The sequence below is a fragment of the Miniopterus schreibersii genome, assembly GCF_964146895.1.
Source record: "Miniopterus schreibersii genome assembly, chromosome: 10".
Taxonomy (NCBI): domain Eukaryota; kingdom Metazoa; phylum Chordata; class Mammalia; order Chiroptera; family Miniopteridae; genus Miniopterus; species Miniopterus schreibersii.
Window position 1 is genome coordinate 63,913,037 of NC_138110.1, and position 12,692 is coordinate 63,925,728.

Genomic DNA, 12,692 nt, shown 5'->3' on the forward strand with positions numbered 1-12,692 from the left:
TTTTTTCACCAATGGGAAACTGACACTATTTATAAACATGACAAGTTTTCCTCATAATACCAGATTTTGCCAGCAGGGAATTTGTCTCAGTCATCCCAGAATCCCCAACTTACACATCGGGCCTATTGCCCAGTAAATGTTGGTTGAAGCAATAAATTTTATAGAGAAAGAAAGGCTGTGTATAATATGCAGGGCCCAGCACAGCACCTGGTTCCCATTAGTTGAGAGAGGCAACACTTGGACTATTGACATCTATGGTGCAGCCCCATTTTTCACTGGTTGACCAAAATCTAAAGTAAAATCACAGTGCAATAGGGCCAGAAAAGACTGTGGACTGGATATTTCTTTCTTTGTGTCCTCACTAGACAATGAGTTCCTCCATCGCACACACTAAGTTTTATTCATCTAAGTCCCCAAGCTGGCAAACAGTAGGAGCTTAATCAGTGCTCATTGAGCAAATAAGCGTTGGGATGCAGTCTGCATCATTGCATGTTATTTTCTTAACTGAATTTTATTCTTTTTTTTCATACCTGCAAAAATGTATTTTAACTTAACACCAAAATACATACATAAAAAGGTCAAATCATACAAAAATGTTGATAGCGAAAGAATCATCTAAAGAGTGTTTCTTGTCATCTAGAGTATTATTTATCCAAATGTCTCCTTTATGTGTGCATAAACACACATAAGTACATAAGTACAGCGGCTGTATCATGTGATGGTTTATGATCACAAGCTTTGGAATCAGATATGCCTGGGTTTGAATCCAAGCTCCACCTTCCAAGCAGCATGGCCGTGATAAAGTCACATAACCTGTCTGTGCCTCAACTTCTCCAAAAAATGGAGATGATCATAAAACCTACCCTATAGATTATTGGAATAATAAATTTAGTCTACATAGAGCACTTAGGACAGCTTCAAATACAGATACACAACTCAAATAAGGTTAGTGATTATGTATACATATTTAAACAAAACATGAGGTCACACTATAAATCCTATTTACATTTGCTTTTTATGTACAAATACACAGTGAATATTTGTTCTGAGGGAGTACATACAGAGCTAATTCCTTCTTTCTACCTCATATTCAAATGTGTGGTGGCACGTAACTAATCCCCTGCCTCTGGTACTTGAGTATTCCCAATATTTTACTATTACAAATGACCGCCAAAATCCTTGCTGCACATATGTTGTTTCACATGGGTAAGTATTCTATAGGATAAATCCCAGGAATGAAATTGCTGGACCAAAGTATATTAACTTTAAAACACATTAATAAATAATGAATGATCAATTTGCCTTCCTAAAAGGCTGTTATTGCTTTACACTTTGATCAATGAGTGTAATTTGTGGCCTTACAGTTGTGTACATTTCAACCAGATGCCCCGATCATTTATTCTGAATGTCCCAGTAGTTACAGAATTAAAGACTTTGCCCCACCAGTTCTGCATAAACAACTGCTAAGAACTTAGCAACCAATTTTCTGCTGCAAATGTAGCCTGACAAAGAATTTCCATGCAGTTCCCAGATAAGAGAGGAAGAAATGGTGGGATTTCTGAGCCTTTTCAGTGGCTGATGGAAGAACCTTTGAAATTTGAAACAGGGAGGCTGTATTTGCTTCCATCACTGTGTTCTGAGACTCAGACCATACAAGAGGCCCTCTTGGCTGTCTTACTGGGGGCAGTGTCTCTAGTGCAGTGTCCCTAGGGTGGGATTTGGGCACTGACTACTTGTAACCCTCCAGATGCTTTTAGGTCATGCAGGACAACAGGTGAACCTCATGGCCAGAGGCTGAACAGCGCCACCAAGCTGACAGGCTGCTTCAGTGGTGGCTACAGCCCACGCCCACTTTTACCTTTACTTTTAATTTTAACCCTAGTAATAAATATACAGAAGTTTAAGATTAGTTACTCTTCAAGTTAAATACTACTACAAGGCTTATAACAAAAATCCTTTGTCCCACCCCCAAGTCCCATCCTATGAAGCAATACTTAGGTATTCTGTGGTTACCTCTTCAATCCGGATTACTGTTTTACCTTCAAGATATTCTACTTTTAGACCTTTTCTATTAACTTACAGCTATGGAAGAATTTAGTTTTCCTCTCTTTATTCTCTACACACACACACACACACACACACACACACCCTCTCCAATTTTCCCCAAATAATTATATCATAATTTTTGGTTAAATCAATGTGTTGTTTTTACATTATAATGACAATGTAATATTATTTCCAGCTGAGCCTTGTAGTTTACGATGATTACTATGTTTTTCTTATAAATTATTTTTGTTGTCTTGCCTTTAATCATCACCTCATGTCTTATTTGCTTAGTTTCCTATGTAATAGTTCCACTTTCACCCTAAATTCTCTGCCAGCTCTGAGAAATAGTCGCCTCAGCTCTGCGCTCACTCTAGGGGCAGTTGTAGTGTAGTGTATAGTAATATTGTCAGAGTGTGGTCCCTGAGCCAGCAATATCAGCATCAGCATCATCTGGGACCTTGTTAGAAATGTGCCTGATCAAGCCCTACCCAAGCCTTACTGATTAGCCTCTGGGGGTGGGGCCCAGCGATCTGGGCTTTAACCAGCCCTCCAGGTGATGCTGATACGCACTCAAGCTTGAAAACATCTATAAAATGGTTACGAGCTTGGATTCGAAAACCTAAGGCTGCCAGGGTTCAAATCCCAGCCATTCCACCAGTTTGTGACGTAAGTTTCCGAGGCTCAATCTTGCCATTCATAAAACGGGGACAATCCATCTCTCCCACATAGTTGCTGTGAGCTGCATGGTGCTAGGCAGCATGACAAGCTCCATTTTTTCTTGGAGATGGCCCTCAAGGCAGCCATCTCAAGCTTCTGTCCTTCAGTACCTCCATGGCCCTCTGAAGTCCCCCTCCTGGACCCGTCAGCTTCTCTTCCCTTAACCCCTCCCCCTCCCCCCCAACTGCCATTTCGCAGGGTTCCCTGCCCCAGCCCATGCCACCCCCAGCCCCCAGAGCCCAGCCCTGCCCCATTTCCAGCTATCCTTTCACTCTGCCCAGAGCAGTCTCAGCCCCTCCCCAGTTTCCATCCTCCCGCAGGCCTCCCTGCCACCCAACTTTCCCTTCCCAGGCCAGAGCCTCCCGCTTTCCCATGAACCACCCCCGAGGCTGCTTCTCACCCCCTCAAGTACAGAGGGGAAGGGAGCGTCACCATTCTGCCTTCTCACTGGGCGACAGTCCTTAGCATAACATCCTACCTGAGTGTCAACTCTCTCCAACTACACCGCTGCCCATGGTGCTTGAAATACTGCAAATGCTTGACAGATCCCAAGTCCTCACCATGGCCCACAAGTCCCTGCCTCATGACAGCCCCCCACCCCCACCCCACCTCTCTCCCCTCATCTCCCACAGTTCCTCCCCATTCCCTTCGCTGCAGCACACGGGCCTCCTCCCAGCTCTCCTCTCAGGGCTGCTGCACCCTTTCCTCTGCCGTGGAAAACTCCTCTAGTAAACCTGCATCTGGCTGATTCTTTCACTTCAGGCAGGTCTCTGCTCAAAGGTCACCTCCTTGGGGAGGTTTCTAAAACAGCACCTACTGGGTCCCGTGCTATCCCTCTACCTGCTTTATTGTCCTCCTTGGAACTACTGTGATTTGGAATCACATAATTCCATTATGTCTTATTTTCTGTCAGTCCCTCGAAGGCAGGGTCCTACTGAAAGGGCTAAAGGCTCACTGCTGCCCACCCATTTCTTCTGTCACTAAATATTGAGCTGCAGCCATGTGTCCGGCACATCTGAGGCTCCAGGGATATGGAGGTAGGTGTGCTTGTTGAAAATGCTTGTCTTGGGGAGAGCTGAGCAGGGTCAGGTGGCGTGAAAAGCCTGGGGTCTCAGCTCAAACCCCAGCTGTGTTACCTCCTCCCTCAGTCTCTTCACCTGTAACATGGAGCTAATGATAGTAATTACATCACAGGATTGACATAAGAATTCTCTGCTCATTTCTGCGCCTGACAGATAAAAACTTTAGTAAAAGGTGGCTATTAGCCATAAGAGTAAGAATAGGTTACTGCTGAAACTTAAGGAAAAACAACAAAAGGTCAAACCAGCAACAATTTTGCAAGTAGCCTGGTCCTTCTCATAGCATACAAAAGGATTTACAAGCCTTGTGGTTCTCTTAGAATGTCAGACCCCATCTCTCTGAAAATTCAGGTCAAGTAACTAACCAGAAGAAAGATTCCACTGGCTTTGCTCAACCTACAGGGCCAGTGACTGCAGGAACCGGCCAGCCCTGCCTAAGCACTATGCAGCCTTTGGTCCTTCGAAGCTCTAAGTAAAGATACAGTTGACCCCGGCAGCAAGGTTGTTTTTTCACCTTTTAAATCAACATTATTGCAGTATAATATGCGTACAACAAAATGCCATCACCCAGAAAATTCCCTTGTGTCCCTTAGTGGTCAGTTCTCACCCCAAAGATAATCACTGGTGTAATTTCTGCCAGCATGGATCAGTTTTGTATATATTCTTTTCCCCTCATTTTTTTATAGCTTTATTGAGGTGAAGCTGTAAAATTAATGGACATAAATTGCACCTATCTAAAGTATACAATTTGAAGTGTTTTAGCATATGCTCCCCCTTGAAACTATGAGCACAAGATAATTTCAAGATAATGAACATATCCATCACCCTGAAGTTTCCTCCTGTACCTTCCTACCCCAACTACTGATGTGCTTTATCTCATTACAAACTAGTCTGCATTTTCAAGAATTGTTTATTAGAATCATCCAGTATGTTCACTTTTGTGCCTGGCTTCTTTCCCTCAGCGTAATTATTTTGAGGCATCCACGTTGTTGTATCAATACTTCATTCCTTTTCTACCCCTAAGCAGCATTTCATGGTATAGAAATACCACAGCCTGGTTATCCTTTCATTTCTTGATAAACATTGGAGTGTATCCAGTTTGGGACTCTTTCGGGAAAAGTGCTATACACGTTCTTATGCAAATGTATTTGCAAACGTAAGTTTTCATTTCATTTGAGCATGGAATTGCTGGGCCATAGGGTAGATGTACAAAAACTGCCAAATTCTTTTCCCAAAAGTGATTGTACAATTTGAAGGTCTCACCAATTGGCTGAAGTTTAACATCCATCCTGTTCCTGTCTTGTGGCTTCTGCACTAGTTTGCTCTTCCTTAAATGCCTTTCCACTAGTTTTAGCATGGCTGGCTTCAGGTCTCACAGGTCATATTCCAAAGAGACTGCTATAGACTGAATTGTGTCTCCCCCCAACCTCACCCCTACCCAAATTTGCATGTTGAATTCACATCCCCCCAGGACCTTAGCAGGTAACATATTTGAAGATAAGGTCAGTAAAGAGATTAAATTAAACTGAGCCCATTAGGGTGAGGCCCTAATCCAATATAACGTGTCCTTCTAGAGCAGGGGTGGGGAACCTTTTTTCTGCCAAGGGCCATTTGGATATTTATAATATCGTTCGAGGGCCATACAAAATTATCAACTTAAAAATCAGCTATGACAAAAGCTCCTAGATTTATTGAATTTCGAGTCCCACCTGCAGTTGCCTTGGCAGGGCTGGACCAAATGATTTCTCGGGCCATATATGGCTCTCGGGCTGGACTTCCCACTTGTTCTAGAGGAAAAGATATCCCAGGAAAGGTCTTGTGAAGACACAGTCAGAAGGCACGCAATCTGTAAGCCAAGGAGAGAAGTCTCAGGAGAAACCCAACCTACCAACACTTTGATCTTGAACTTCTACCGCCCCAGAACTGTGAGAAAACAAATTTCTGTTAAGCCACCAGTCTGTAGTATTTTGTTGTGGGCAGACCTGGCAGACTAATACAGAGGTCTTTCAATCACCATTTTGCAACAACAATAATGATAGATTCAGATAAGAATCATCAGTGAATGCTAAAATCAATGGGTAAAAGTCCAGTGAAGAACAGGATAGTCTCAGAATATCTTCCATTAAGATGCCCAAAAGTTACAAAGGGAAAAATAGTTAACTCTTCTGTGGAGTACCTTGACAGGCACCACCTTAATCAAATGATCAAAGTTAATATCACCAATATTGGGACAAACCAATGTCATGTGCCTCCCACTGTAATACACTGAGAGCACAACTTTCTGTGGTACTCCTGATAAAATGCGTAACCTGAATCTAATCATGAGAAAATACCAGCCAAATCCAAATTCAGGGACATCTACAAAATAACTCTCCAGTACTCTTCAAATATGTCACGGTCATGAAAGACAAAGAAGGGCCAAGTAACTAACTGCTTTTCCAGATTAAAGGAAACTAAAGAGACATGACAACTAAATGCAACAAGCGATCCTTAATTAGATCAATCCTTGGGAATACCTTAATGGACATTATTGGGGCAATTAGCAAATTTAAATGTAGAAAGTGTATGAAATAAAAGAATCACATCATTATTAAAATCCCTGATTTTGATAATTGTACTGAGATTATGCAAGAGAATGTCCTTGTTCCCAGGAAGTGTACACAGAGTGATAATGGGACATGATGTCTGAAACTTACTCTAAAATGATTTAGGAATAAACAAAATTCATGTTTTATACACATACACACAAGAGAGAACATGATAATAAAAATGCAGCAAAATATAACAATTTTTCTGGTTGAAATGTATATGAGAATTCTTCACTATTCTTGCAATTTATACATACCTTTGAAATTTTACATGTAAAAAAAATTACAGTCTTTAAGTGACCACACTATCAGAAGTGGCCTGTCCCCAACCCCCAGGCACTCTTTAGCTCATTCTTCTCCATCACACTTATTGTCAAAAGCTATCCTGTGTCTTTAATACCTATTTATTGTGTGCAAGGCCCTGTCCAGTTCTAAGGGCTTTAAGTGTATAACCTCAGTGAACCTTGCAACTACGGTTCTTCCCATCTTACAGATGACCAATGGACACACGCGATTGACTTGCCCAAGGCGACCCACATGACTTGTCTCACATGGCACAGAACCTCAAGGTAGAAACCTGAGGTTCTACCTTGTTCGCTGCTCTTTCCCCAGCGACTTAGAAAGATGCCTAGCAATTAGAGGAATTTAATAAATATCTGTACACTCAGGTAACAAATATTGGGCACTTACTAGGCACTGGGGTACAGAGCAGTGACCAAAATATTCAAAACTCCATGCAACCCTGGGAGGTAAGGCTCAGTCTACCTATTTTGCAGATGAGGAAAATGAGGCTCGGATCTCAGGAATGATTTACCCAAGACTAAAGGGCTCACTGGAGGCGGGGGGTGGATTCCAACCTCGTCCCGGCGGTTCCCAGGAAGAAGCTATTATAAGTCAATCAAACCGACTAATCCCGTCGAGCAAGCTGCTTATTAAGCGCCGACTGAGCGCAGGCGGTCCTCCCGCGGCGGGGCGAGCGGAGGCTGCGGGCGGAGGCGGGGCGGGGGCCGGGGCCGGCGGGCGCGGCGGGGCGCGGGAGTTTGGCGCCTACTTTTGTAGGCCGGGTGTTCTCGCCTGTGATTGGCCCCGTCTGCGGCTGCTCCGTGGACCGCGGCAGGACCCGGGCGGGCGGCGCTCGGCGGGCCTCCGGGGAATGGGCCACCAGGAGCCCCCGCTGGCCCGAGCGCGGGCGGAAGGCGCGGCTTATATAAAAAGGTTATGTAAAGGGATCAGCTGGCGCGAGCACGTGGAGAGCCGCGGGAGCCTGGGCGCCGGGCCCTCGCCCGCGCGCGCCGCCGCTACCTCCTGGGCAGCGCCAGGTCCCGGCGCAAGCCCGGCGCAGGCCATCGCCTCTCGCGTGGCTCGGTACCGAAGGCAGCCCCGGCCGGGAGCGGACCATCCCCAGCCGGACACTCCAGGGGGGAACCCCGCCGCCCGGAAGTGGAGGGGCTCGGGCCAGGTAAGGGCGCGGCGTGCGGAGTGAACGTTAGCGCCAAAGCTGGAGCTGCCCCCACCGCCGCGCGCCCGCGGGAAGGGCAGCCGGGCCCCGGATTTGGCGCGCTCTGGGACGCCGGGGTTTAAGCCAACCCTCTCCACCCGCTGCCCTCGGAGACGTGGATCGGTCCGCTCGGGTCCGCTCCGGCTTAATTCAATGGACGGTTTACACGCTGGAGAACGCCAGGCGGGCCGCCGGGAGGGGGAGTCCCACAGCGGGGCAGGCAGGAAAAAAAGATTTCCACAGTCCCAATTGCTTCTTAAGGCGATTTTATTAAGTCGTGAAGTCTGTTAGAACTTGTTTTCCCAACTCCTGCAGGACAAATTAACCGAGAAGGTGGAGGGAGGTTGCTTTTCCTTCCGGTTCCCCTCTGAGCCCCGGCCAGTGGTTTCGTCTTTCCCACTTTCCCCTCCCCTCCCAGGTTCTATCAGCCGCGGTGGCTTCCGTCTTAAAGGGGCCGCGGCGGCCGGAGGTGGAGGAGGAGGGGCAGGGGCGCTCTGTGGCCTGGGCTCCTGGCCTCCCCGCCTCGGCCTGGTCGTTTAACCGATTCTTGCACCCGCAGGTCACAATCCAAGCTCCCGTTCCTCCGCGTCCAGGGGCCGGACGGAGGGATGAGGGAGGGGGGGCCCGGGCAGGGCCGTTGCTGCTACCCCCGCCGCCCGCAGCCATGGAAACGGGGAAGGAGGACGGCGCCCGCAGAGGTACACAAAGCCCCGAGCGGAAAAGGCGAAGCCCAGTGCCGCGGGCGCCCAGCGCGAAGCTGAGGCCGGTGGCGGCGGCCCAGGCCATGGATCCGGTGGCGGCCGAAGCCCCCGGCGAGGCCTGCCTGGCGCGGCGGCGGCCGGAGGGCGGCGGGGCCGCGCAGCCGCGCTACAGCCTGCTGGCGGAGATCGGGCGCGGCAGTTACGGCGTGGTTTACGAGGCAGTGGCCGGGCGCAGCGGGGCCCGGGTGGCGGTCAAGAAGATCCGCTGCGATGCCCCGGAAAACGTGGAGCTGGCGCTGGCGGAGTTCTGGGCTCTGACCAGTCTCAAGCGGCGCCACCAGAACGTGGTGCAGTTTGAAGAGTGCGTCCTGCAGCGCAACGGCCTGGCCCAGCGCATGAGCCACGGCAACAAGAGCTCGCAGCTTTACCTGCGCCTGGTTGAGACCTCGCTCAAAGGTAGGAGCGCTGCGGCCCACCCCGCCCCCGCGGGGCCTGGGCCCGCTGCTGTGGACCGCTTGGCCCGAAGTGGCCTGGGGACCCCTAGGCCCCGGTCCTGTCACCCTGGGCCCAGACACACCCTCCTCTTCGGGGCCCAGGCGTTGGGCCCCACCGCTCGGCTCAGGACCTCGGGTAGTCCCTGGCGCAAGCGTTAGCTGGTATTTTCATAACAAGCGCTCGCTAAGTTCTAATCATTGTCTTAATAAGTACTCAATACGTGCGAGCCATTATTATGAAACGTCTAGTACTTTTAAGAGTGGTCGGGCAGTGGAGGGGGTTGGGTTCGGAGTTGGTGAAAGAACTGCATAAGCTCCGTCACTCCCCAGGGCCTCTTCTTTTCCCCTCAAACAAAAAAGAAGAAACTTGACTGGACCTACCCGCACCCCTTCTCTGTCTGGTTCCAAATATCCTCACAGCCCCCTCCCCCAGCTCCACCCCCAAACTCTTGCTTCCTTTCCCTCTGAGCCTGCCAGCCCCTCATCCCAGGGCAGTCGTGCAAACTGTCGGTTTTCTGGCCGAGTCCTCTGGGGCCTGCAGAATAATAACCCTCCAGGTGGGCCCGGAGCTGTCACATAACAATATCTAACATATTTTTTCGTCCATTTTACATCCCTAAATCTATTTCTTAATAGATTGGCTTGGAAGTGATTTTATTTGTAGGAAAGAGGGCTCAGGGAAGCAGAGGGGCTTTGCCTTCCTCGGGAAGGCTAATCCTAGTTTGAGGCTTCATTGCAGTTAGTGAGTTCATCCTGAGCTCTCAGTACTCACATCTTGTTCTTGCTAAATGAAGCCAAGGATTTGTTCAGAGAGGAGAGGGCCAGTGGGCTAGAAGGGTCTGAGGAGACTTCTTCAGGGAAGAGGTCACTAATCTGAGTCCCAGCTATGTCCTAGATGTCTTCCAGAAGCAACTTACAGATAATAATTCTAAAAGTCCTCCCCTCTTTCTGTAAACGGAGAAATTAGAATTAAACATGAACAATGATGAAGGTTAATCAGCTTGTAAGGGAAGTCACATTTTACTACTGGTTTCTTTACAAACTTTTGTATAGATCCAGTGATGTGAGTCCAGATTTGTCTTGATTTAAGGCCTAGACCCTTTCAAATGGGTAATGGTCCCCTCCGTACCCCAGGATGAACTAGAGCTCACCTTTAAGAATGGGTAGGATTTGGGGTGGGTTTGGATAGGGCATTTTGTTTGGAGCTTTTGCCTGACTTTAAGATCCTACAAACATCCCAAGAGAACTCCCTGTCCTATTTCAAGTCAGTGTTTGACAGTGGGTTGAGGGACATGGTGAATATCGCCTGGAGTCCTTTTTCAAAACAGGCTTCCTATTAGTCTATCCGGGCCTCATCCATCCTGAAAAGCCCACCCCACCCCCAGTGTGAATATATTTGTTTTGAAAAGACTTTCCAATAGATTCTTTTAGCTCACCTGTATTTTATAAGCTCTTCAACTCATTCTCAGACTGTCTTCTCCAAAATGAGTGGTCTGAACTTCAGTATTACCCAGCTACCTTGGGGTGTGGGAATTTGCTTTGCCAAATGATCCCCTTCTACTCTTGGTTCATTGATGTCAGTCTTGAAACTTCAACCTGGGTTTGAAGTCTTTTTTTTTCCTATAAGTAGATACAGTTGACCTTGAACAACGCAGGGGTTAGGGGCACCCACCTCAGGCCCCCCCACACACACACACATACACAGCCAAAAATCTGTGTATAACTTTTGATTCTCCCAAACTTAACTACTAATTAGCCTGCTGTTGACCGGAAGCCTTACCGATGTATTATATATGATATGCTTACAATAAAGTAAGCTAGAAAAAAAGAAAATGTTAAGAAAATCATAAGGAAGAAAAATATATTTGTAGTATTTATTGAAAAAAATCTCAGCATATAAGTGGACCTGTGCATTCAAGCCCTTGTTCAAGAGTCAACTGTACTGTTAAAACTTTCCCCACCTGTAGAATTTGTCACAACTCCACAGTCAACAGTGGTTGATACCATGGGCTTTGGAGTTAGACTCACTTTTAGTTATAGCTTGTCTGAACTGACTGCATGAGACTTGGGACAAGTTGTTTCAAACCTGTGGGGAGCATTCCTTTATCCCTAAGATAAGGGTACCCATGACATAGGGTTGCTATACAGCCTGGGAGTGTCAGTAAGTGCTTCAGATAAGGAGGAATTCACTGCCTCAAGTTCAGGCTGTATTTTGAATCTTCTACCATCATCCATCCCTTTTGAGATTCACAGTGTTCTTGTTCAAGTTTCCCAAACTTGTTTGACATGGAACACATCCTATTTCCTGTGTTGTCAGGAACACCAAGTTGACAGAAACGCTGGTATTTTCTTCCTTCCTTTGTGAACTAAAACACCTATAGTAATGAAGTATGTTGCTTTAGGTCACATAATATGTCCCTTTCAGTAGTTTGGAGTGTTAAATGTATGAGCCTCTGTTACGGGTCAGCTAATGTTCTGGGCTGGAGCTAGAGCACAGAAGAGTAAAGCCATTGCCTCTGCTTATGAAACTAACATTGAAATTTACATGTCAAGTGTTAATTTAGGAAGCAGTAAATAGGCATTCAGGGTTTTTTGGTTGGTTGGTTTTGTTTGTGCTACAAATATTAAAGTGGTGAACAAAGACCCAGATTACTCCATTTTCCTGGCTTCGGCTTCCAAAGTTTAGCTGGGGTGCTGACTTATACAATATACTGATATCATTCAGAAATGTTAGAACTGGAAGGAATCTTAAAGATAATCTGGTTCAGGTGTCATTAAATAGAAACTCCTTTGCAGCCACCTTGTCCCAGTCTTTGGCAATTTAGGATAATTTTGAAACAGACCAAAAAATGTCAGTTTGCCCAGCTAGTGTGGCTCAGTGGTTGAACATCAACCCATGAACCCAGAGATTCCCCATCTGGGCACACGACCTGATTTAGGGCTCCATCCCCAGTAGGAGACATGCAGGAGGCAGTCGGTCAATGACTCTCATCATTTATGTTTCTCTCTCCTCTATCTTCCTCTCTCTGAAATCAATAAAAAAAATTTTTTAAGTGTTAATCTCCCTTAAGGTCTCAATTGAACCAAATTCCACGTACAGGCATACCTCCTTCAAGAGGTATAGCTCCATACCACCACAATAAAGCCAGTCATCTTTTTGCTGCTGGAGGGTCTTCAGTTGGTCAAAACAAAACAAAACAAAACAATAAATGAGGTATGCCTGTATACTCTGTTCTTTTACTGGAATCCTTATAGTGTTATTTAGCTCACCTGTATTATACAAGCTCTTCATTCTGGGGCTGTCTCCTCCACTATGGTTAGTGAATGGTCTGGACTTGCCCCAAAGGAACTTAATTTGCAAAGTCTGTAGAAGACTTAAGTGCTAATCAAGGTCACAGGAGGAAAAAGCAGGCTTATTAACAAGGGCTTCCTACAGAATGTTGTAAATTAACAGGAATGAGAATCAGAAGTTGGCAGAGAAGGTGGGCTTCTAAAAAGGGAGCCTAGGACCATGTGGATAGGTAGAGAAGAGGTGGAATAATTTATTTCACAATTGGGCCAAATAGAGA

At 46.6% G+C, this 12,692-nt stretch overlaps 1 protein-coding gene and 1 long non-coding RNA gene across 2 annotated transcripts in view; one reads left to right on the forward strand and one right to left on the reverse strand.

The window, feature by feature from the left end:
* The window catches only part of LOC308562875, a 40,988-nt gene extending 33,646 nt beyond the window's left edge, over positions 1-7,342 (reverse strand). The window contains exons 1-2 of the long non-coding RNA XR_013999687.1: positions 7,245-7,342; positions 5,552-5,688 (exon numbers count right to left, since the gene is read on the reverse strand). This is a non-coding gene — a long non-coding RNA (uncharacterized lncRNA). The remainder of the gene's footprint in view (positions 1-5,551; positions 5,689-7,244) is intronic.
* Positions 7,343-7,499: 157 nt separating this feature from the next.
* The window catches only part of STK35 (serine/threonine kinase 35), a 41,129-nt gene continuing 35,936 nt past the window's right edge, over positions 7,500-12,692 (forward strand). The window contains exons 1-2 of the mRNA XM_081149382.1: positions 7,500-7,889; positions 8,488-9,085. Coding sequence (XP_081005508.1) covers positions 7,584-7,889; positions 8,488-9,085 — 904 coding nt within the window. The 5' untranslated portion in view covers positions 7,500-7,583. The remainder of the gene's footprint in view (positions 7,890-8,487; positions 9,086-12,692) is intronic.